The following is a 24601-nucleotide window of genomic DNA, read 5'->3' as shown; positions in this document are numbered from 1 at the left end:
GTAGAAAAGTCAAAGTATTATGAAATAAACTGATATATTGTTGGTTTGGGTCTTTTCATGGGATTTGTGGACAATGATAAAAATATAGAAGAACACCAGACTTTGGATGCTATTGGTTTACAATATGTGTTCAGAGCGTGGATGTGCTGGGTTATTGAATTTATTGATATCTGTAAGATAATAGCTTGTGCTGTTCACACTGATTCTGAACTTTTTTTGTGGGCAATTTCCACTCCGAGGCCAGAATCAGAAACCTGATGCCCGTGAGTGCTGTGGAAACTGCGCTAATGCAAAATGAAATGAAAACGCCTATTAATAGACCAGTGAAAACCAGACATGGCCAACTGCAGGCTGTAAAAATGAGCTCATTGCAAAGACCATAGGCATGGGTTGGGTCAGAGAAAATCTGATAAATACAGATGTGACTGTGTGCTCACACATCACTACTCCACATTACGCTGGCTTACTGTTTGCCCCTGTGGCTAAACACAAGGTTTACCGGCTCTGTGGCCCCTGTAATGTTAAAGTGAAACTCTAGAGCTTCTGATTTGACCAGAGATTCCTCTTTTACTCGGTTGGTGCGCTTGTGTCTGTGTGTGTTTAAGAGCACGCCCCGACCAAATGCAATTAGTGTGAGCACACTTAAGACACACGTTGCTGTTAATATACCCAAAGAGACAATAAAGCCTTCGCGGAAGGAAAGACGAGCCCAAAGAAAAGAGATTGGAGAGAAAAGAGAGCTGAATCTGGACTCGTCAGCTGTGAAGAAGATGATGACGACTGCAAAGAAATCACTGCAAGGATGATGATGACAATAACAGTGTCAGAAGGATCAGTAATGCTCATTTCAATCATGTAAATGTACAGACACTGAATGTGGCCCATATATCACTGTTAGTCAAGCCTCCCTCTTTCTGTTCTTCCCCAGTTATCAGGTCCTGGCGTAGCTGGCTGATTAGTCTGACGCATTGAGGCAGAACCAGGCAAACGGAGAGCAGTGTATTGATTGTCACAGTGACCTTTCCTTTGCCACTGTTCTAGAGATGTGGGGGGTTGCCATTGTTTAAGACTCTGGCTCACCAGCAGCCGACGTGGCAAAGCGCAGGAACACTGCTCCGCTTAAATGACATTCATAGCTTTCACTCACTAAATTATAATTACTGTGGTCTCAGCGGGGTGGCACCACCCTACAACAACCTTCAGCTCTGTTCTCCTAGGTATGGGGTGGGATGATAGTCAATATAATTCGGCACATCTATCAAAAATGAAAGCCTCTGATCATGTCGACGTGGAGGAGGGAGATAGTAGGGATGTTGGGGGAGGACAGGACAGAAAACAAGTAGGCAAATGTGCTGATCTGAGTGAGTGAAATCAAACAAGAGGGAAAAACCAAGCAACTGGATTGAAGGGAAAGTTGAAAGTCCAAAAAGTGATGTGAAGCTTGTTTCACCTGCGACAAGTGTTTCTAACCTTATGTAGAAAATGCACAGCAGAGAAGCTGTTGGACCTTCTGACAAACAGCCAGCTAAGCATACACACAAGCACACACACACTCACAACCTACAATACAAAAACACATACACAGATAGCATGTGGGAAGCATCGGATGATCAGAGAATCAGAAAAAAAAAATGCATTTAACCAACACACATCATTCGAAGTGCATGGCAGACCTGCCAGCGGGAGAGAAAACCAGCACAGCAGTGTGACCTTTGTAGAAGGAAAAAGGGGTGGAAGAGACATGAAAGGATGAATGACCCCCAGATAGTTCAGATGACAATAAAGGAACCGACTGTCCTGGCTGCTAACAAACACAATCAAACAATGTACCTCCATTAAAATTGCAAGCACAGCTTGTAAATGCATTGCAACTGTCTAGCTGGGATTTTAAATATTTAATCTATGATGCATATGCACAGATATTAAACGCACACATTGTCAAGATCAAAGATCAGTGCAAGTACTAGGATAGTCCTAGTTGTGGTATCGTGTGGTAACTGCAAACCCATAGGCTTATTATTAAGAGCGCAGAGAAGCTGACATGCAACCATAAAGTTCATGTATGTCAATAATACTCTACTCGAAGCCGCATCTGCTCCTGTGAGGCTGCTCGCCTGAAAACTTCAAAACCATATATCTGTAGTAGGCGATTTCTGAGTGTTAAAGCAACCAATGCGTAGAAAACAGCTCAGAAACAGCTTTTGGGGTCAGCAAAATCTCTGTGGGGTACATAACGAGCAAGAGAGGAGCTGATCTGCTTGCATATCAAAATCAACCCAGAATTATATGAACTGTCAGTCTTACGGTGTAGCCTAGTTAATTTCTTTTCTTGCTACTGAGTTTGCCTGCTGCATGAAAAATGAAAATGAAAATGAATATGCAGTGGGTCCTGGTGTGATCAAATGATCCTCAAATAATGAAATCACTCCAGAATGGAAAGCCCCTCTACCCCCCCCCCCCTTCCTACCCTTCAGTCACACAAACCACCTCAAATGGTTTTTTATATTATAGTGAATTATCTCCTCCCTGAGAGCAGAAGGTTGAGATAAAGAGAGGTCTGTTACCAACTTACTGGATCAACATCAGAGATTGGGCTATTGGTGATGTGATGTGGTGTGGTGCAGATGATCGTACTGCTGATTCAGCTAGTTCGAAAACCAGAAACCAAAGACCCTCGATTTCCTGCCTCCAGGCTCGACCATACTTTATCAACCTTCCCTTTAATCCTCAGCGACCCCGTGCATGCCAGACACACACGAGCCACCGCCACGACCATCTCCCCTTGAGTTCCTCACCCCTGGGAAAAACCGTCTGCTCGCTTTCAAACTATCGTCAGTGCTCACCACACCTCCATCTCTAATTTAACCAGAAACCTCACGTCTGGTGCCAAGCAAGCCCTGCCTCAGATGATCCCGCGTGTAACCTCCAGCGCTGAGAACTTAATTCAAACTCAGCGTCAACATTACCTTACAATCAAGCTGCAGTCACGGTTCTCAGGATTTGAGGATGGAAATCAAATAACTGCAAATTATGATCAGACGTCATTTGGATTTCCGTGAATGAAGCCAATTCAAACTGACGTGCCATGTATAGATTTAAAAGAAAAGGGGAAAAAGGAAATTGCGCACACCTTCGCTTGTTTCTACTTCAACAATGTTCAAAAGCAACAAGATTTTAATCTTCTAAAGTGTGAGGAGGTGTGCCACACAATTTCCAGCTTTATTTTCTTTTTCCTTTTTCACAGCTACTGTCTGTCTGTGCCATTCTCACAGAGGTTTCCCATCGCTGTGCAAGTTAAGATCACACAGTTTAACAGATACAATCAGGGGATGTACAGAGGAAACATCCCAACAACCAATTTCAAGCTGGGCTGATAACTATACCCATGATGCATCATGTGTAAATCTAATCTGATTTTAATGCGGCATGGTCAGTGCAGATCCATGTGAGGGAATTGTAATACATCACAACTATGTCATTTATCTTTTGTGGTGGCATACGGTGGTTACATGCTCATCTGTTTCCAGACTAACCCAGCGGTCCAGTAGGTAAGCATGCAATCTGATGGGATCCCTTCCAGGACTTCTGATGTCCATTCATCATCCATAAGACACACACCACTGTCATGCTTACACGCTTTCCCTGAGTCTCACATCTCACCCAGAGAACAGGCGAGTGTAGCAAAAGCAGGTTTCGTATACATGCATGTTCACACAATAACAACCCTTCTCTTTACAGCAGGGGTGTCCAGACTTTTTTCACTGAGGGCCACATACAGAAAAACACACAAAGGGCTGGGCCACTCACTAGAAGTGAGCTATATTGCTAACTTTAACCCACTAGAGGTGATGTACATCGCCTCACCTCTAGTGGATTAAAGTTGGCAAAATCAATCAAATGTAGGTAAATTCTGCTTGATAACTGAATATGATTCAAGAAAAAAAACAGCCTTTCCATTAGTGGGCTTTCATTTATTAGTTGTGGTACAAGCTGGTCTTTGCCTTGTAGGCTCTTGTTCAGTGTGTTAAGGTGATCAGTGAGATCCAACCAGAGAGGGTCACTGAGCTCATGAACAGGTTGGTCCTTCTCTCTTCAAAACTGGTCCATTTCTGATCTCAGGGAATAAAACCACTGCAGCACAGAGCCACGACTTAGCCAGCGCACATGACAATGGTAGAGCAATTAACAGCCTTACCTCCACTTTCTTGCTCCTCAGCGGACACCACAGAGGCCATTCCTTTGCGCTCGCCTGTCCCAGCTGGAGCCACATCCGTCATACGCTCTTTAGACTGCTAACATCAAGCAGCTCCTCCGTAATGTAAAAGTGATCGTCATTAGTTATTAGCTGTGCTCTCATCGCACACCGCATCTGAAACTTTCTACACTCACTTGCTCTCTTACGTTTCCTTAATTCTGCCATTTTGGGTCACCTGTAGCTAATTTCTTCTTCTATTACTCATTTTATAGAGAAGCTGCCTCGTTCAAGACAGTTACTCCGCCTAGTGGTGAGACTAAGAAGTACAACACAGTCCAGCGCAGGTTCCATGTGTGGGCCGTATTCCAATAAATTTTTTGAATGTCCTGCGGGCCAATGAAAATTGGACCACGGGCCTCAGTTGGCCCGCGGGCCAGAGTTTGGACACCATTGCTTTACAGCATAAAAGACACAAGGTGGGAACTTTGGAACATTCAGTACTGGAAAATTAAATACAATAACACTGAGGTGTGAGACGAGTGAGGAACGGTGTTGAGTTAAAAGCTGGTGTTGAAAGCATGCATTAGTGGATGAAGGGGTTGACTTGCACTTTAATCAACATAAATCGGTCATCAACAAAATTAAGATATATTAATTGCACTTTTCCTATATTGGGGGTCATGGCATTGTGTTGAGACGGCTCTATCAGACCCTTCAATTAATGTGCACAACATGTGTAATCAAAAGGAGTATATAAATACAGTACTCTAATTCTTCAGCATAGGGGATAAAAAAGACTGATCTTAAATTTTTCCTTTATTTCTATGCCTGCATTAGCTGTACGGCTTTGTACTGTATGTTTATGATATCGGCAGATGAGATTGTAGGTGTACTGTGATAGTGAGCCTGTACGCCTGAAGCAAGAGTGACAGCTAGTGGTGTAAAAGCAAAAGACAGCCTCACTTAAACAGATCTGTTTCCTAACCTGCATAGGAATGTGAATCAGTTTAATCTTCCTCTTGGACACAGACTTCAGTCTATTTGAATCACCGAAGAGATGTGGGCACATCAGGGGTTTATTAAAATTGTGACTGTGAACTTGATTGGGTTCGCGTTTAACCTTAATCATCTGTTTCATTCAATTCCCTGATGGTGTTCCTTTACTTAATTTCTACATCACAAACTTAATAAAAGACAATTGACTGGATGTATAAATAGTGAGCAGGGTTTTCATCAAGATAAAGGTATAAACACCTGATTCTTTATATAGAAAGGTCCGTGCAAATACGTGATTAAGTTATCACCGTTTGAGGCACAGCATATAAATCTCTCTCTGTTGCTCGACAGCAAGACTTGTGTACGAACTCAAAGTGAAGAGAGTATGTTCTCTCATTAACGGCAAAACTATTGTCTGTCTGATGGTTGGTTTTCTTTGGCAGTGTTAAAAGGATTAATTGGATTCTCACAGAAAAAAACATTAATTTATTTTTTATTTTCTAAGTCGTACATACACAAGGAAATACACATACTCATAAAGGAGCTTATTGGGAGTCACGCCCACACACACACACCCACACACACACACACACACACACACACACACACACTAAAGTTAGAAGACAACCATACCAATGAATGTAAATAGAATCCATTCATTTCTTTAAAAAGCACTGATTGGCTCATTTGAAAAAAAAAAACCCTCCTTCCTCTGGGGGTTACTGCCATGAGGTTTTGCGTGGTATGACATTTCTACTTTATGCATTCACATGAATTCTATAATAGTAGAATAGAAATTTTACTCCCTTTAGTGAATAAAATGCATCTTAATGGAGGAGAGGAGCTTTTGCATAACTGGAACTCTGAAACAATTACAACATTGTAAATCTGTGAAAACACATTGAATACTACCGAATGTGTTAGTAATGCCACAGTCAGGCCATTTGAGGTTCAAATAGCCTATTTATACTACAGTCTTGCTAGGTATCTAATCCACCTATCTTCTTAAAATTCACCCGCTGAACGCCCTGACCTGTTCTTCATGATATTCAAGTTCAATCAAACAAACAACCACAGCAATGAAACATCAGAGATGAATCTATAACCTGCATTATTAACTCAAGAAACTGCAAAAAAAAAGCATCTTGGATTAAATGACCATAGAAAAAAAACTTTAAAAAGTGCTAGAGAGGTTTTGGCAGTCTGTGTGGCTCAGCTAAGAAGAGCCCTGTTGTCGTTCTGGTCTTCAACTGGATCCTGCTCCCCTGAAGAGACAGACTCTTGGTCTTTTTCCTCTTTGGCAACATCCACGCCTATCAGACCCACCAACCTGAACCATGGAAAAACAGACATAAGAGAGAAAGAAAAACATAGGATTTCATCAAAGATGGGTAGTGATCTTAAGGTACAGGTTTCAATTTCAAACAGCTTCAATAATTTCTGAGATTATGTAGAATTTATGGGTTATTTAAGATACAAAATCTAGTGGACTAGTGCCAAGATGGGCCAGGCTTGACAACACTGCACATAGCACACTGAAAAAAACTCAGACTAGCAGTGGCTGTTAGATTAAGATTGCTGAACCAGTGAGTTTGCTATTCTTTAACCACTTAGTATGTAACAGAAGAAGCAGTGCATGTGACAGAGAGGGGGGGGGGGATTCAGTCAAGAAGTTTTATATTTCACTTAAGGCCTCCTTGGCTGATTCAGCAGTACTTTTGTAGTGTACAGAAACAAATGTAAGAACACAGTGTGCCACAGACAGGTATCCATCTATGGCTTTTCTTCCTTTTACGTAATAGAGGATCAAATGTTAATAGTGTGTTAATCAAAATACAAAAAAAAAAACAAAAAGGGAGGAGGGAAGTTGGATGTGACGAATGCAGGAGTGACGAACTGAATCTTCGTTTTTGGAGGACACAAATCAAGCCAAGTACTTCTCTTTTCTAGTCAAGCAAAACTGGCAAACAGCGACTTAGCAGAAAGTGTTTGTAATGTAACTCAATACACCGAGTACAGCTTTATACCTGAAGCATGTCCACACAGCTCAAACTGCTCTGTTTATATTGTAGAATGAACGAATAACTTTAGGTAGAATACACTCTGAACACCTCATCAATGTCATATTACACACTTTAAAAATCACGGACAGCTTACATGAAAAAGGTTCTCTCTCCACGACCTAGTTTGCACAGCACCAAGACAAACAGCAGGTTTCACTGACTGTATTTTGACACTTTGGACAAAGTCATCATAGATCACTAGCGCAATCCTTTTAGCAGGACACTTGTATTTTGTGACCGTTGGACTTGAATGCACCGCCAAGGCTGGTTTTGGAAATGGAGAATCACTCCTGCTTGCAACATGTTCAATAGCATAACTTGAGTCAAAAACAATGAGGGAGCTGTGATGGATGACCTCACATTCTTCAAGCTAAACGTGGATTTTATGGCATGCTAAAATAAATGGCAACCAATTAATGTCTGAGAACTAGTTTGAAAGTCTAGTATTGAATGCTTTAATCGTGCAAACTATTCTGTCATAAAACATGTAGAAATGCAGTTGCGGCCCTTTGAAGATTGTGTAATCTACGGTGGCAACATGATAAACTCACCCTATGAAAAGCAAAGGGATGACACAGAGTCCTGCAGACAACAGGAAGACAAAGCCGGGGTACCATGCCACCGTAGCAGCGTAGACACTGCTGAAGACTGCGCTTGACACGCTGGTGGTTAAACTCTCCAGAAAAGAAAGCCAGGCAAACAGGGCTCCTGCAAAAACACACACAACAGACAAGAAAAACTATTTTTTAGTAACAGGGTGACTAACAGCAGGATAACATCCCCTTCGCTCTACTGAACAGAAACGTGGAGTGCTTTCTTGACGCATCATGACGTGCAACTTTTGAGATGGACTCTGACTCTACGAACACACAGACACGGTTCTGTGGCTCCTATAAAGTCCTACAGCCACTCACCCTGCTCAGACTTTGAGATGATCTTTGACATCATGGAGCGCAGAACAGGGAAAGGCATGACAGACAGAAGCAACGGCACCCTCACTGTTGCAAGCAAATAACAGAAGACAAACATTATATTAGGACTATAATGTAATCACTGCAAACACACAAGTCATATTAAAAGATATTAATATTTCAGAGTTGCTAAGGTCACGTTTGTTATGTTGTAAACAAGACATTATAAAAGCAAATGATTTGAGCCCTCTTATTGCATAATGGCTTTATGGCAACTCAAATAAACAATACAGAGATAGTGTGCCTTAATTAAATTGTCATATCAGCTTACAATAATCTAATAAAACGCACAAAATATCTTATCGACATTGTAATATTTTACAACATGGAAATGTGGTAGGAACAGTACGTCCTGTCCATTACTAATCAGTGGATCTTGCCCGTAATGCTTTGTGATGTAATTTTCTATTCTTCAATAAAGTTGATTCTGATTCTGATTCTCTGCTTATTTTGCTTCAGTGAGCCCTTGTTCTTTTCTGCAGCTAAAATGTGTCTTACTTTTAACCCTTTATAGGGCATTCATTGAAATACTTCAAAATTTCAACCCTAGACCATTACTGGTGGTCATTACAAGACTTTTTTACTTTTGCGAGTTTTTAAAAATTCAATTTAATGGTGAAAATCAAGGTCAATGAAGTTACCATATGTGGTTTCTTGCCAGTCTGTCATGTAGCCTGATTGTTGCTGATTGGCTTGGAGAAATCTTGTAGTTCTGCTGCCTCATTGTGAGGCAAGGCATTTAGAACTCCCACTTAAGTTACCAAATATGGTCCCTTGCCCGATAAAGGGTTAATATGATGCATCCTGCCTTGTTGTACTTAGTTTTTCTGAGTGAGGGATTTGAGCCACATGTAATATATTGGAGAAGGGCTACATGAAGAGAGATATTAACATTTTCTTTCAGATTTGATAGATACTGAGACATAATCATTATCAAAATTGGCTACTAGGCCACAAATCTTGTGCATAATTTCACAATATATCTGACATACAGTAGAAGGTGAAACTAAGTGATAATTCTTTCTTGACCTCATCAAGCCATTCAACATTACTGAACACTACTGAACTCAGTTTCTATACTTGCCCTTTTACAAAACTGATTTCTGTTTCACTAAACAAGATGTTCAAAACAAAAGTACATTATTGGTTTAGGTAGCACAGTTGTGTTGGAAGTTTTTTTCTCACCTATGAACATCAGTAAGGTGGTCTTACTGAAGGCCAACAGGACCATGCCTGACATGATAGACAGGATCCCCATCAGGACGATGATCAGCTGTGGCACACCGCAGAACGTGAAAGCTGACACCCCCATAAAACTGCCCAGGAACACAGTGGTGGACAGTGCTGAGCCGTAGCCGATCAAAATCTCAGTCCAGCACAGAGGATCATTGAGCTCATATAGTGTTACTGAGGAGATCCCACCGATATATACGAAGGAGGAGCTGGTGAAGATGAGTGTCAGGGTGATCAAGACTGTTTTACACCTGCGGCTGGCCCCTGAGAACATCTGGTAGACTCCATAGATCATCTGTTTCAAAGCTGAGCGCGGAGGAGACCCGTCTAGATTAACTGCATCTTTGGGAACTTTCTTCACAGTCTCTTCTAGGATAAAAATTGCATAGAGTAGGATCAAACACTGACACAACGCAGACGTTACGAAAGGCCAGTTGAAGCCTGTGGCTCTCAGAAAGTAGCCTGTTGATAGTGAGGCCACCCCAGACAACAGGCCAATCATCATGTCCAGGCCAGCCATACGCAGTGTCTTCTGACGATCACCCTCACACAAGTCCGCTACGTAAGCATAACAGCCCCCCAGGAAGGTGCCTAAGCCACCAAACAGAGAACTGAGAAGCGAGGAGCCAATGAGGAAGTAGACGTTCAGCTCAAAGTAGGACACTGTCAGGAAGGATAAGGTGTAGATCAATGCGCCAACCAAAGGCATGATGATTGTGATCTTGCGTCCTCCCCGGTCACTATAGGCCACAAGCATCAGAGTGACAACCAAAGAGGGGATTGTAGAAAAAAGCCCAGAGTAAAGGGAGAAGAGAGATGCCTGCTTCTGCACCTCCTGGAAAAACAAAGAGAGAGAGAGAGAGAGAGAGAGAGAGAGAGAGAGAGAGCATTGTTACGTCTAAAGATCATGTACAAAGTTACACAAGACTGTCTGTGTTGGGCCACAAGCGGCACAACAGGTGCAGGAGTGGAAAAAAAAGCAAGCTTTTCTAGGTAAGTTACTTTGCTTTCACTTCCCTGTTGTCTTCTTCTATAAATACACTACATTTTGCAGAACAACATTTTTTCTAACCCTTTCTCAGGATGCTTTACGCCTTGGTGTACCTCTGACGTAATTGCTTTGAAATAATAAGCGATAATGCATCTGTTCAGTTCAATAAAATAACATCACATGTCTCACTTGCAGAAGAGCTTGTACCGTGACACAGCAGATGAATCAGTTTTTTTTTTTCTTTAGCTGTGTTGCAAGAAGGGATCACGAAGGGCTGTAGGATAATCTATGCTGAGTCGTATCAATAAAGGTCAATTGCAGACATGGATAATTGCTGGGATAGAAACGTATGGATGGAGCATTATTGCATTATTGGTTATTTTAGGAAATTTGACATTTTTGTGTCTGTAATACATCAACACATAGAGTCAGCATCACATGCATAACATGGCACTAGACAGAAAACACAAAGAAGAGTAGTCTTTGTATTAGCCATTACAAAATAACAGTACTGATTATACTCTGACATAATTGAGAATACTGTTTTTGCCTTGAGTTGCTTAAATTCATGCTCTCTTACATACAGTGATTGATGACTAACCTTATGGTAGTCTGAGTGGTTGCTGCTGCTGCTATTTATCGCACATCTGGAGGTGCTGTCAGAGATGGGGTATGTGGTGTTTGTCAGGTCTTCCCACAGCCTCCTGTACACATACTGCTGCACCAGAGGATAGATGAGAAAGCTGGAAAAGGCGTATAGGGCAACCACAGGCTCCACCAAGAGAAGACCCCTCATTTTGTAAAGCTGTAATATTCCCTGAAAAAGAGATATGGGGAATAAATTCAGAGATTAACACGAAAACAGATTGTAGGGTAAAAAAGACAGATTGACTGCACATGTCTGAGCAGATGTGAAATGTTAAAGACAAATGCATTGCAAAAATAAAAAACTGCCTTTTTTTGCACCGGAGTTAAAAAAAAAAAAAATAAAGTAGTGCAGATAATATTTATTTGATTGTTTTTGCCTTTTTTTCCCCAGGTCATCGAGAAGAGAGTTTGCACTATCGATCCAATAACAACCTTGCGATGTACAGACAGTGTGGAAGAGCCGGGCTAGCTAAGTGTTTAGATAATGGAAGACAAAAACAGCTTAGCCTTTCACCTTGTTTTCTCATAGGATGTTGACAAGAACGCAAACAGTATAGCACCTACCTTTTAGTCGCTCAGATCATATTTTCAATCCATAGATGAACCCTTGTGAAGTGCTCTGTTTGCAGTGTCGCTCGGGGAGCCTCTTATTTACTGGCGTGAACTCGGTCAAGTTATGTAAAGCAGAAGTCCCGCCCCCTCGCCACATATGATTGGACAGCCGTCTTTGAAGGCTGCGTTTAATCGACAGAGCAGCTGTCAGTCATGTGGAAACGCGGACAGGAACACTGTGTGACTTACCAACAAGCTTTTTACTGCTTATCGGCCCGTACTTTAAATACCTCCAAGATAGATTTAAAAAGAAATTAGCTTAGAATTGACTTTACAACATATTTTATTTTTGTATTGTAAATGCTTTGTTTGCCTCGTACAACAGCGCACGCCACGGTTTAAGGAAGTATTACGGTAACGTGAGGCAGGCGTGCTTTACGTTGGGATGTACCATTTGTCCAACACACCGGGAGGGATTTTGTTGTGACAGCGGAGTCACAACCCGGCGGGGGGAGACGGTAAGACGAAATCCACAACCCTCTGTCCTTTGTAATTTATTTAAATTTAACCTACATTTATAAGACAAAGCCGGCACTTTATTTCTTTGCATGGGTTTGTGTGTTTAGCATAGCTGAGTCCCTTGAATGTATGTGCTGGTTAATGTCATCTTATCATCCCGGACGTGCAGGTAGTACCACCATCAAAATACATCGTCAGCTAGCGAATCATAGCTGTCCCTGTGATTAATTAAGCTAACTTAGCTAACCTCACTAGCCAGCGTTGGATAGATGAAAGACAGCAGGTTTGTTTTCGCTTCATCGTTTTTATCTGTCTCGGTTTTTAAGAATTAATTTTCCCATCGCTTAAAATCCAGCGTTAAAGCTAGCTGGCGGGTTAAGGCTAGCGCTAGCTTCGCCTGCTGCAGTTGCACTATAAAGTCGTGACTGTCCGTGCCAGGATGGATGATATTTCAGTCCACCGGCCTAATGTTGTCGCTCGCAGTGCTCCTGCTGCTCATAATCTCCAACTACCTGCGATATTCAGTCTACAATAAGATTAGTTTGTCATAGGTGTGTGGGCCTTTTGCTATGTCCGCAATTGTTAGTATCTCAGGCTCCTGATTTCGCAATGAAGTTTTCTCATCAAACTGAATCATGCGATTTGTGCCTCAACGTTATTGCCCAATAATAAGACAGATTTCCTTAATTTGAATGGTTCTCATTAGATTAAATAAATTACATTAAAATGTAGTATCACCTGTTGTTAGACTGGTGCACAATTATCTACATGTAGTTTTTCCAACGGCTTGATATTTGGTTCAGATGTTTGGCTGTACAAGATGTAAGAACTACATTTTTGATCCAAGCATCCCAAAATGCAAACTGCATGATCAGATCATTTGCCACCTCTCCATCGGTGATAAATAGACCAGCTACTGATGTGGTGCCTGATTAGGTGTCTCCCCAATCTAATCTGCTGTCATTCATTGTTTTTACTTTCCAGGTCATAACAGTTTTTTTTTCTTGGATCAACGATGGCCTTCAGCAAGGGATACCGCATCTACCACAAGCTGGACCCACCACCCTACAGTGTCATAGTGGAAACTAGGACCAGGGAAGAATGCCTCATGTTCGAATCGGGGGCTGTTGCCGTTCTGTGTAAGATAAGATAAGATAACAGATGTTTTAAGTATTCTTTAAATACTTTCCCCAAGTAAGGATCCAACAACAAGGGAAATACAGCTATAAGAGACATGCCACTGAGTATACAGTGGGGCAGGATTTTGTGCTATGATTAAGTCGCAGACTACATTTAACTTGAGGACTACAGATATTTTCTTCACATTATGTTGCTTTTGTTTGTTTTGTAGCGGCAGCAGAGAAGGAGGCCATTAAAAACACATACACCAAGATAGTTGATGCCTATGGAATCCTGGGCGTCCTCCGCCTAAACCTGGGTAAGATACTGAAACATCTTCTCTCTTCATTGCTCCTTGCAGTAATTTCCTGAGTCCGGTTCTGGTTCTTGTGTGACTGTGAAGGCCCTCTGGGCTGCAGTCCTGTTCCTGCTTACTCATAAGCTGCTTTCTCCTGTCCTTTGCATGACCTTGAAGGCTCTTGTTATCACAACAGGGGAAAAAGAGACGTTAAAGATTAAAGCTCAGTCTTATAGATGACTGAGATAAGACTGACTGGTGATTTACTATAAAGGAGTGGCACCTATGTTTAATTAACCATTTATTGTCCAGTCTCTTAATGCTTTACTGTATCATTGCTTAATGCAAAGCTTTATATCTATCAACATACTGCTTCTTCCATCCTTCTTGTCTTCACAACCCAATGCATATATTGATTTCATTCTGGTGTGCCTTTCTTTTCCACCACATACTCCACCTTACTATTGCAGGTGACTCCATGCTCCACAGTCTGGTGGTTGTGACAGGATGCAGCTCTGTGGGGAAGGTGCAGGATTCTGAGGTTTTCAGGGTCACACAGACAGACTTTATATCCCTGAAGAATGATCCAGGAGACGAGGACAGGATCGCTGAGGTGCGAAAGGTCCTGAACTCGGGACATTTCTACTTTGCGTGGTCTTCCACTGGAATCAGCATGGACTTGAGTCTTAATGCGCATCGTAGGATCCTAGAAGACACTACAGATAACCGCTTCTTTTGGTAAGAGTGTGGCCTGATTACTGTTACTGATTACAGGTTATCTAGAGGCTAGAAGGCACCTATTTAGCATGAAGTTCCTATCTACTACTCTGAAGTAGTAGATAGGAACTAGATACATGTTCTGCAATCTGCACAGTCTTTGCAGGGAAATTGTTTCATCTGACTGTGTGATATGGGGGCTGTGTGATTTGCAGCCAAGTGTGAAAATTCACTGTTTGCACTGAATTTGTTTGTGTGTTTACTGTTGTCTGTTTTCATGAACCAATAGGAACCAATCTCTGCACCTGCACCTGAAACACTACGGCGTCAACTGTGATGACTGGCTGCTGAGGCTGATGTGTGGTGGCGTGGAGATCAGGACCATCTATGCAGGACACAAACAGGCCAAGGCCTGCATCTTTTCCCGCCTCAGCTCCGAGCGAGCCGGCACACGATTCAACGTACGGGGAACAAATGATGATGGACAGGTGGCCAACTTTGTGGAGACAGAACAGGTGAGTCAGATCTCTGACAGTTTTATTGAATCTCTCTTCTTCTTTGACAGGTGTCATGATAAAAGCTGGTGATCAGAAATCCACTTGATACTGTACATGTATAATTTTCTATATGCATAGCATTGCTGTTGTGAGGTTGCAGTCAGAGCAGGGCATACAGGATGCACAGCAGGAGGCAGAAACAAACATATTCTATCACACATTGAAAAACAATTTGTTCTTTATTGGTGCAGTATGACTAAACAAAAGACATAAGACAGTTAAACAAATGAGGGAATTAATGGAGGGGAAACCACAATTGCTAATTTTTTGTTTGAACAGAAGAGTTCACTTGTAGATTTTCAAGTGTTTATTCCCAGTGCCATACTTCAGGACCAAGAAATTAAGTCAGTTAAGTATAATTCTTAAATATGTGGCTAAGTTGTGTTATGCCTTCGTCAATCCATGACTGGTAGAAGGGTTTATTCATTGTTAAAGTAGAAGATACAGGGTTATTCCAAATGGGGGTGAATCAGTGAAAATGGTGAAAATAGAGGGAGAGAGTTGTCATCCTTGTCTTGTGCCCCTGTGCACCGTGAAGCTTTGTGATGTTAGTCTGTTGTGAACAGAATATTGACTAGTTTGATAAATGATGGGCTGAATACTCCACGTGGTGCTGCTCTTTTTAACATTTATCATACGCACATTTGTCTCTACAGTCACATGACCTTGGTTAACAAAGCCTGTTTAAACACTGGTTATCTATTGACTATTAAGGAGAGAACCTTGTAGTGCAACACTACTGACCCAGCATTTTGCACTTTGTCACTGGAGAATGAAATAATTTAACAGCTATAGGTGCATAGTCAACATTAAAACTTAAAGGAAACCAGCATGGTTGGTGGTGATGATGATATCAGCACACATTTATTGTTCAAGAAGCCTTTTACTTATGCAGTGGTTTTACGTTCTTTATTTCGTGAACTTCAGTCCAGTCAGGGTTTCCCTTTTATTGCTGAGTCAGTATATTGTTTAAAGTAATGTGTCTGTATATATTTGCATTTTCCTGTTTCAGGAACACGTAGGCTACACATGACAACCATTAGTACAACCACACTAATATTAGCTGCCTCAAAAATGATAAAAGAAGTAAATCAACATCCTTTTGTTTAAGCCCGAAAAGAAGTTAAACATTGGAAGTTTTAGATGTGTAGTGGTAATTGCAAGGTATTTGGGTTGAATTACATTTTGTTGTCAGCTGCTCTGTTATTTCGGCCAGCCCCAGAGATGTTGACAGCTGTTGCACGTTGTGATTAATGACTTGGATTTTGGACTTCAAAAATATGTCATCACACAGTACAGAAAAATGTAGCCTCTCTGTACATGACACACAGCCTGTCATTATGATTTCCACTTTGGATATTTCTTTTGTGTTCTCACAGAGCGGCCGCAGACGCATACTGGCATTGTCTACACCAATACAGTCAAGTTATTTACCTTTCTGCATTATGCAGTCATGGAGGGATCAGCATTTTGTCAGTTCCCTACGGTTTTAATGGTTTATAAAGTCTGTTTTACATTATTTTTTTGTCTTTCCATTGTCCAATAGTCCTCCTTTTGTTTTTTGTTAATCGGTTTGGGTTGACTGTGTCCATGTGATGCTTTTACAAGCTCTGTTTTGGTTTTTGTTTGGGCTTTTTTTTTTGTGGTAATTTCTTGTGTTTCTGAACAGTGTTTTTATGATCTCTGTCTTGTCTTATTTGATTCATTTTCAAGTAAACTTACCAAAACCCTCCTCTCGTTTCGAACAGGTTATTTTCCTGGATGACAAAGTGTCATCCTTCATACAGATCCGTGGGTCCATTCCTCTTTTCTGGGAACAGCCAGGAATCCAGGTAATGGAAAACTAAATGCATCCTATAAAGCCAGCCTAGAATCGTGTATGTGAGGTTTTCATATATTCAGCCACATTATATGAAAATCATAAAGCAACCCTCTTGTTTGTATAGTAGTCCTGACCATTTTGTGAACGCTGCAGTTGTAGATGAGGCTCAATCTGTCTCCCTTCATTGCTCAGTGTACATGTAAACACTGAAGTCTGATGAGGCCTGCTGTACAAAGAGCTCTTGCAAAACAAGAAAAAAAAAAAAACGTTAATAAAAATATTCTGTATTTGGCTTTTTTTTAAGACAGTGTAAGGGGAATGAAAAGTCTCCTTGTAATTACACTGGATACCTTTTATCCTAAGCTTAACACATTTTGTCCGTGCTGTGTTCAGAAAAAGTCCATTAAGGGTGTTTTGTTGCACCTGAATGAGAATCGGCACCCTAATGGGATGGATGAAAACCCCCACCTGGTATAACTTTTCTTTTTTTTTTGGCTCTTGCTGGTGTTGGCGCTTTCATTCTGCAGATAGGTGTTTCTCTGTGCAATGCCAAAGGTCATGGGTGAAAACCAAGGCAATCCCATTATAGATTTGTATCCAGGTCTTATACACAGTACCTGTCCAGGAAATGCCGCTGTGGAGATTTAAAGCAAGGTACCAGGATTACCCATTAAAAGTCCCACCATAAACAACATCCCTGGGATTCCCCTGCTCTTGCCCTGACATTGCACAGACTGGTGGATTAAATCAGACGTGGGGGAGGTTAATGATAGATATAGTCGTTGGTAAAGGGCATTTTTCTGTTTTTCTCAGCTCCCAGACTTCTTTGGTCAGGTGAGAGCCTGGTCTGAAAACAGCCCCTAACCACTTCCATTTCACTTAGTCTGCTGATATTCCCCAGGCACCTGGATGGGTGTTAATTGGAAGAATTAGCTGTTAAATCCCTTAGAGGCCCAAGAGAAGCCAAGACCTTATTAGTCACCTATTGAGTCCACAAGGTCTATGGTTTGGTCAGAACACAAGGTAATGGGCTCGGGGTTGTTTTCAGACAGAACTGTAGTCCTGCTTTTAAAATTTTGTTGTAGCTCTTAGTCCCCTCTACCAGTTGTGGCTCTGTAGGCTTATTTTCTCCTCCCCATACTCTCTCTTATTCATTCCCTGAGCAGGATGGATAGTTTCGGTTTCATCCACAAGAAGAGATACTGAACTTTCTACAGTTAGTTTACATTAGAAATAGTTTTGAATTAGTCTCTGAATCTTAATTGTAGTGTCGTTTATCATAAAACCTGCTGGGAAAGATGTAAGTCAGTTTAGCAGGCGAGCTGCTCCCTTATAGTTGATGAAATTGTTAGAGTCCTGGTTGATGACAAAATTGTAATAATTTTTCATGGTGGTTTTGGGGAGCGAGCTATTAGTGGAATCAAAGGAATCGAATGAATTAGTTTTGAATTTCTGTGATTAATAGTCAATAGGACACACCTTGCAAGTGGCACAAACTATGTAACCTGGCAATATATTTGGGACATTAAATGCTTTTAGTGGGATTGAACGAGTTAAAAAGGAGATTTGACCAGTTACACTCCAGGCGTTATCTGTTGAGTTGGAGTAAAGTGGTGTACAGAGGTGTACGGTGGTAACCTGAGCCCTTTTAGATGCCATCTCAGGAAGTTATTAAATATGCATAGCACTGACATCAACAGAAGAGGGAGAGAGAGACAGAGAGAGAGAGGGAGAGAGGAGGGAATGACAAAATGGCAGCAGCTTGTTGCAAAATGTCTAGCCCTCCCTGCCAAGCACGAGCCTAGCCAAAATAGGCACAGATGAATACAAAGCAGAGGAAAAAGTTAGCAGATGATTCAAAGGAAAGGAAGAAACTGGAGTTGTAAGTAACCTATGTGAGAAAATACAATAGTCATAATAATGATTGACTATTTAGGCCCAAAATGCATTTTTATTACTTGTGACCTGAATTGAGTGAGTGACCAGTCGGAGGAGGCAAAAGGGTGCAGGAGAGATGACGACGTTTGAGTTGCTTCTTTTGATGACAAGCTACCAGAGACAGGAAGGGAAAACACTGAAGGAAGATAAGTAAGGAATGTTTGTCCACAGGCATAGATGGGCAGGGAACACCAGAGGAGCGTGTAAGGACCTGCAGTGCAGAGTGATCAGCTTTCCATTTAACAACCACTGTGCAAGTGTCCTGCTAAGCCTGTCAAGGTGTGGTCATGCCTACCTTTACCTGCCTCTGTAAGGCTCTTTGGTGCTTCTCGAGATTCAGTCAGCACCGGTATGCTCTCAAAATGGGACAATACATAGGAGAATTAGTCCGATAAGAAGCAAGCAAAGAGGCAAAGGACATTTTTGATTAAAAGTTGTAATAAAGGTGTTTGATTGATGACAGGCAACAAGATTCCTCTGCTGCTCAGTGTCCTCGTCTCTATATGAACAAGTCTCCTTATGCTGCCCCCGTGTTGCTGTTTTCCCATAAAAGTCGCGTTTTCACTGTTCAGTTGTCATCCAAAATTTCTATCCCAGCTTTGTTCTTCACCACCACATTTTGTGGTCCTCTGCAACACGTTTGTCTGCGCAACTTTCCTTGAAAGGAATTGATTCTAAGTGAAGAAGGACACTGTGACTCGCGCCTTTTGTCTCTTCTTGCTGTCTCTGCCATGCAGGTTGGCTCTCATCGTGTCAAACTCTCCAGGGGATTTGAGGCAAATGCGCCAGCATTCGAAAGGTAATTAAAGCGTTCTGTGCAGTATGTGTGTGTGTGTGTGTGTGTGTGTGTAGCAGTTGTGAGCTGCTTTATCTGGCCTCCGACAGATTATCACTCCTCTGAGGAGCAGAGGAAACACCATGATACTATGTCTCCTGCAGTCACTGCCTGAGCCACAATAGAGAAAAGCTCACCAGACACTTGAAGGAGAAAATGTTAATTGAAGTGTGTCCTCAGAGGCTGGTTTATTGTCGGGAACAGAAAGGACACATTAGTAGTCCTTGATTAGCTGTTGACCTTAATAACCCACACTTTATATTTATTGTCTCTTTGCAAAAGTCCCTCCTTCACTTTTTGCACACCTCCTCACAGTGCATTTAATAAAATTTTTGTGCATCAACATTAACCAAAAATAGTAGTGGTTTCTGATCCGGAGACGATTAATTCTACTCTGAAATGTGAGTTGGAAAAGAGCTTTGATTAGTCATCTTGTCTTGTCTGTGTTTTGACCAGCTGTGACAGCTTAATATTTGGAATCCAAATTGTACCACAATATGATTTTAACTGTAAACTCTCACAAAGCTGTCAAGCAACATTCTTTGGTATCATCTGTCTGAAGTTTTCTCTATGTCACTCTAACTTAATCATTAAGAATTAGATTAATGTCAAATTCATTCAAATCATTGGATTTTTTTTGCCTTGAATACCATGTTTGACTGTCTGTAGACACATTACAGATACAGGGTCATGGTAACAGAGCAGCACCCTTTAGAGCTGCTAACTAGTGTTTTATTTAAGCACACTTCAGCCACATGCATTGTCACTGGGAATAAATCCACGCCCTCTAGAGGAAAGATCAAACTCATGCTGCTGGGAAGCTATGAAGACCATCAGTGGATCTTTAATTTCGAGGCATCTTGGACTTGAGAGGGTGGACTCAGCAGGGCTTATTGTTAACTGTCAAGTTTCCCTTTTGATTATTGGTATCTCGAACATGTCAAGACAAGCATGTCGGATGATACACTGTTTGTATTTTGTAACGCATTAGTCATTTTTCTTTTAAAAGCTTTTTCAAGATCTGTCTAGATCAAGACTTACAAGTTACAACTCATCCTTTGTAATATCTTGTCAGTTTTCTGCTGTGACAGCTTAACGTGATAATTGATGGCTTGGTAGATTCAAGCCATCTTGTGTGTGTTTATCAAACTCAAGCATTGACAACAAGCATGAAGACGATATAATACGTTATGATAAATGCTGGTATTGGTGCGCCATTGGTCTGTGATGTCGTTTTAGACATTAACAGTGCTAATTATGTGAGTTATGTTTATATGTGTTGTATAGACACTTCACTGCACTGCGGAGGTTGTATGGTAAACAAGTGATCATCAACCTGCTTGGGAGTAAGGAAGGAGAACACATGCTCAGCAAAGCATTTCAGGTGAGAGGAACCATTCTCTGTTTGTTTTGCTAGCAACATCAGATAAAAGTCTTGCAGTACACTGGGACAAAGTCTACGTATCGCCAGCCGTCAGCTGAGCCCTAGTTCCTAAAGCATGACCTGGATGTTCACAGATTCCCATTAATGATTTCCTTAGAATTCAAGTCATGGTTTTGTTTTAATGAATGCAAACTAACGTTGGTTCGTAGGTGCAGATAACACAACTTGCATGCGCACATTTTTGCTTTCAGTTAGGATTTCTGGGGATAAATCCTCTTCCTCTCTCTGTCACACTCAGAGTCACCTGAAGGCATCAGAGCATGCAGCGGCAGTGAAAATGGTGAACTTTGACTACCATCAAAATGTGAAGGGAGGCAAGGCAGACAAACTCCACAGTGTCCTCAAACCCTACCTCAGCAAGTTCATTGAAGAGTGCGGATTCTTCTACTACTCGGGGCCGTCGGGCATCGCAAGGTAAGAAACTACAAACATGTACGACTTAGTTTTAAACGGACGGTGTCCTGTGTACGTATGTCTGTCAGAAAGTACGTAAGTTAATCTGTCCGTCTGTCCATCTCCCATTCTCCCGAATGCAATATCCCAGGGATTTTATCACATCTGACATAAACATCCACTTGGACTCGAGAGTCAGCTGATCTGAATTTGGTGGTCAAATGTCCTCACAAAACATGTTTTTGGCCACAACTTGATAATTCACAAGTTAATTATGGAAAATTTCACTCAATGTCCAATATTATGTTAAAATGATGAAGTGACAACATTTTATATCCAAAATGTCAAAGATCAAATTCACTTTGGCATCATAATGTTCTGCAAAAACACTTAATCATTATTCAACACCATAACTCAGGAACAGATTGTGACCATACTCCACATTTGGTCTGCTACTGAATTGATGATATTAATCTTGGGTGCCCATCTTTTGGCTTTGGTAATTGCACCATTGCTGCCAGGTTGAAGATGCATGTGAGGCATTTAGCATCCATATTTGTTACGGCTATAATCAGAATCCGCTTTATTGGCCAAACATGAACAAATGTTTCTCTCAATAAACTCGAATGGACACACAACAGAACAAGAAGAAGAACAACAACAAAGCTTAACAAAGTCAAATACATTTTGTTTTTAGATCTCGATATCACAAATCAATAATTTGCCTCAAAGGCTTTATAATCTGTACAGCAAACAGCATCCTCTATACTTAAACGATGAGCAACAACACGTTCAAAGTCTTAACTAAGTATATCATACGAGCCTGGACAGACATGGATGTAAACTGTAACTTGACTGGTCAGCGGAGGAGTACTATCACGACACTGTAATTCTAGTTGTTAATGCGTCTTCATTTTCTAACATGTCTTTCAAGGACTCAGGGTGGGACCATTAGGACCAACTGTCTGGACTGTCTGGATAGAACCAACAGTGTCCAGGCTTTTTTTGCCCTTGAGGTAGGAGTCTGACACAGTGTGCAGAACGCTCTTTTTTAGTTAAATAACGTCCACATCGGTCAATGTCCATTGTTTTCTTAGCGGTGATGCTCTTAGTCTAACCCCCTGTTCCTCACCAACTCAGATGCTGCCAAAGCAGCTGGAGGAAATGGGTCTGACAGAGAAACCCCAGCTGGTGGCCAGGTTCCAGGAGGTTTTTAGGACCATGTGGTCTGCCAACGGAGACTCCGTCAGTAAGATCTACGCGGGCACCGGTGCCCTTGATGGCAAGGCCAAGGTACACAATATGGGCACACATACTAGTGCACAATTATTCAAGGTATTCAGCATTTTTGTGTACAAGAGGTCATCAGGGCTACATTTGGATTTCTAGATTTTCTGAACTTATCATGTTGCTCAGCCTGTTGTAACAACGTCTTCCCAACTGATGATTTGATTGAAACAAATTCAGCAAACTTTAATATTGAATGTGTTATGTTTTAGGTACATGGTTTATATTGTTTTTTTTCTCATGAACCAAAGTGGACTAAAATGCGGAATAATTGTTTGATATTAAAGGATGCGAAGGGTGGACATGTAATCAGCAACTCTGGAATAGACAGTCATAATAACCAGTTAATAAATATTATTCCAACTAAAAAGAAAATCGAAATGAGCCAAGGCAAGATGTCTAACATTAATTTTTTTTTACCCCCTTGAACAAAACATATCTTTTTGGCAGCGTTTCCACATAGCCGAATGGTTACAACGCATGCTGCATGCCACATGACCACAATGTCGCCGGTTCAATTCTAGCCGGTGACTTTGTCGCATGTCTTAGCCCCCTCTCTCTCTCCTAAGTTTCCAGTCTGCTCTTCACTGTCAGCTATTAAATAAAGGTTAAAATGTCCCAAAAACAAAAGGTTTACCTAGTATCAGCCCTCACAAACTACAGTCCTCTAACTCGTGACTCACTGCAGCCTATTATATATGAAGTCAAGAGGAAACATTAAAAAAAGGATAATGGCTAGTCGTTCTGCATGAACAGTTGGTCTTCTCTTTATATAGAACTGTGTGCTTCTGTTTCTTAACTCTTGTGTGGTATCTCTCTCTGCTGTCCTCTGGACCTCTCTACCTCTGTGGTAAGTTAACAAGCCTGTTGATGTTGTTTTTTTTGAGCTGTGGGTCTATCTGTGGTGCATTTTATATTTCAGTGTCTGTGGGTCAAATGATGATGGTGAGGATGATGATTATGATTATGGAGGATGGGATAGGTGTGATCTTTTTATCTTTTAAAATAAAACTGATTTTATCTCCCTTGAGGTATCTCTGTGATGCATACTGTCTTGACATGGCAGCTCACAAAAAGCTCCATGGAGATACATGCTGATCTCCAGAAATCTTGCTAAAAATAGGGAAAATAGCAATTGTCCTTGCTTAATGAGTGATCATTTTCTTCTACGGCATAGTTTCCAACTGTCACCTAAATTATCTGGCAACATCTGCTGCCTTGATTGGATGAATCTGGATGAATCAGTCAAAACCATCACCACACAACATTAAATCAACCTATGTTGCAAATCAGTCAGTGGAATTTTGAAGTTGCACCTTGTGAAGCAGATTTGATCAGAAATCTATGTTACCTGGATCTTGGTTCCTTCTTGATTGTAGTGGAAAATGCAGACATTTTTTGAGAGTGTAGCTAATAATCTGAGCGATTATATCTAGATGTTTTAAATTTTGTGTGCGTGTGTGTTTACATGTGTGTCTTTGTAGGCGGGGAAGCTAAAAGACGGAGCTCGTTCTGTGACCAGGACCATCCAGAACAACTTCTTTGACAGTTCGAAGCAGGAGGCCATAGACATCCTGAGGCTCGGCTCCACACTCAACAGTGATTTGGCGGACAAAGCTCGGGCCTTGCTCACAACTTCCAGTCTTTATGGTAAATCTTTACAACATGGGTAATGTGACGTATTATTTTTTTCGAGTCAACATCTTGCCGGAAATCTACTCATAAATACTGTAACAAATGCAAGCATTTGCCTCATATTACATGGTGCAGTGTCTATATTTTCTAAGCATAATTTTAAGCATATAATTACCTTTCTGCTCCACCAGGGATGGCATTGTTTGAATATTTTGATGAGTTTTGAGCCATATTTGCTGTCGCCCTGTTAGCCAGAAGCTACTCTACACGATAGAAGGGTTTGTCTGATCTGTGTCAAGTGGAATGTGTAATCTCCTCGTGTCAGCTCTCTGTCCCAGTTAGATTAATGCTGACCAACTGCTCTGCTAGCATTATCTGTGAAAGCACT

General features: G+C 41.3%; 2 protein-coding genes across 5 annotated transcripts in view; one reads left to right on the top strand and one right to left on the bottom strand.

Moving 5' to 3' along the window:
• Positions 1-5667: 5667 nt before the first annotated feature.
• Positions 5668-11266, bottom strand: LOC139212865 (lysosomal proton-coupled steroid conjugate and bile acid symporter SLC46A3). The gene is made up of 5 exons (XM_070843421.1): positions 11051-11266; positions 9411-10293; positions 8169-8252; positions 7806-7962; positions 5668-6521 (listed from the first exon to the last, which is right to left on the bottom strand). Exons 1-5 carry the CDS (start codon positions 11243-11245, stop codon positions 6404-6406), a joined length of 1437 nt encoding a protein of 478 aa, XP_070699522.1. The 5' UTR covers positions 11246-11266; the 3' UTR covers positions 5668-6403.
• Positions 11267-12077: 811 nt separating this feature from the next.
• Positions 12078-24601, top strand: part of synj1 (synaptojanin 1) — a 28135-nt gene continuing 15611 nt past the window's right edge. For 2 of the 4 annotated variants that reach the window (XM_070844263.1, XM_070844260.1), the window contains exons 1-12: positions 12078-12167; positions 13153-13307; positions 13520-13606; positions 14056-14323; positions 14592-14817; positions 16608-16691; positions 19357-19418; positions 20742-20838; positions 21137-21312; positions 22226-22307; positions 22432-22584; positions 24063-24228. In XM_070844263.1, the coding sequence (XP_070700364.1) occupies positions 13184-13307; positions 13520-13606; positions 14056-14323; positions 14592-14817; positions 16608-16691; positions 19357-19418; positions 20742-20838; positions 21137-21312; positions 22226-22307; positions 22432-22584; positions 24063-24228 (1525 nt within the window). In that variant the 5' untranslated portion in view covers positions 12078-12167; positions 13153-13183. Of the gene's footprint in view, positions 12168-12360; positions 12452-13152; positions 13308-13519; positions 13607-14055; positions 14324-14591; positions 14818-16607; positions 16692-19356; positions 19419-20741; positions 20839-21136; positions 21313-22225; positions 22308-22431; positions 22585-24062; positions 24229-24601 lie in introns of those variants that run through there. The other 2 variants (XM_070844262.1, XM_070844261.1) reach the window with 2 other exon arrangements.

Source organism: Pempheris klunzingeri, chromosome 14 (assembly GCF_042242105.1).
Source record: "Pempheris klunzingeri isolate RE-2024b chromosome 14, fPemKlu1.hap1, whole genome shotgun sequence".
Taxonomy (NCBI): Eukaryota; Metazoa; Chordata; class Actinopteri; order Acropomatiformes; family Pempheridae; genus Pempheris; species Pempheris klunzingeri.
The sequence above is the reverse complement of the archived record's forward strand: the minus strand, read 5'-3'. Positions and strand labels throughout refer to the sequence as shown.

Excerpts from the sequence above, each read along its gene's own strand:
- LOC139212865 (XM_070843421.1), bottom strand. The coding sequence starts at position 11,245 with ATGAGGGGTCTTCTCTTGGTGGAGCCTGTGGTTGCCCTATACGCCTTT. Across the intron at positions 10,294-11,050 it reads ACCACTCAGACTACCATAAG|GAGGTGCAGAAGCAGGCATC; the intron begins GTTAGTCATCAA and ends TTGTTTTTCCAG. Across the intron at positions 8,253-9,410 it reads CACCTTACTGATGTTCATAG|TGAGGGTGCCGTTGCTTCTG; the intron begins GTGAGAAAAAAA and ends TGCTTGCAACAG.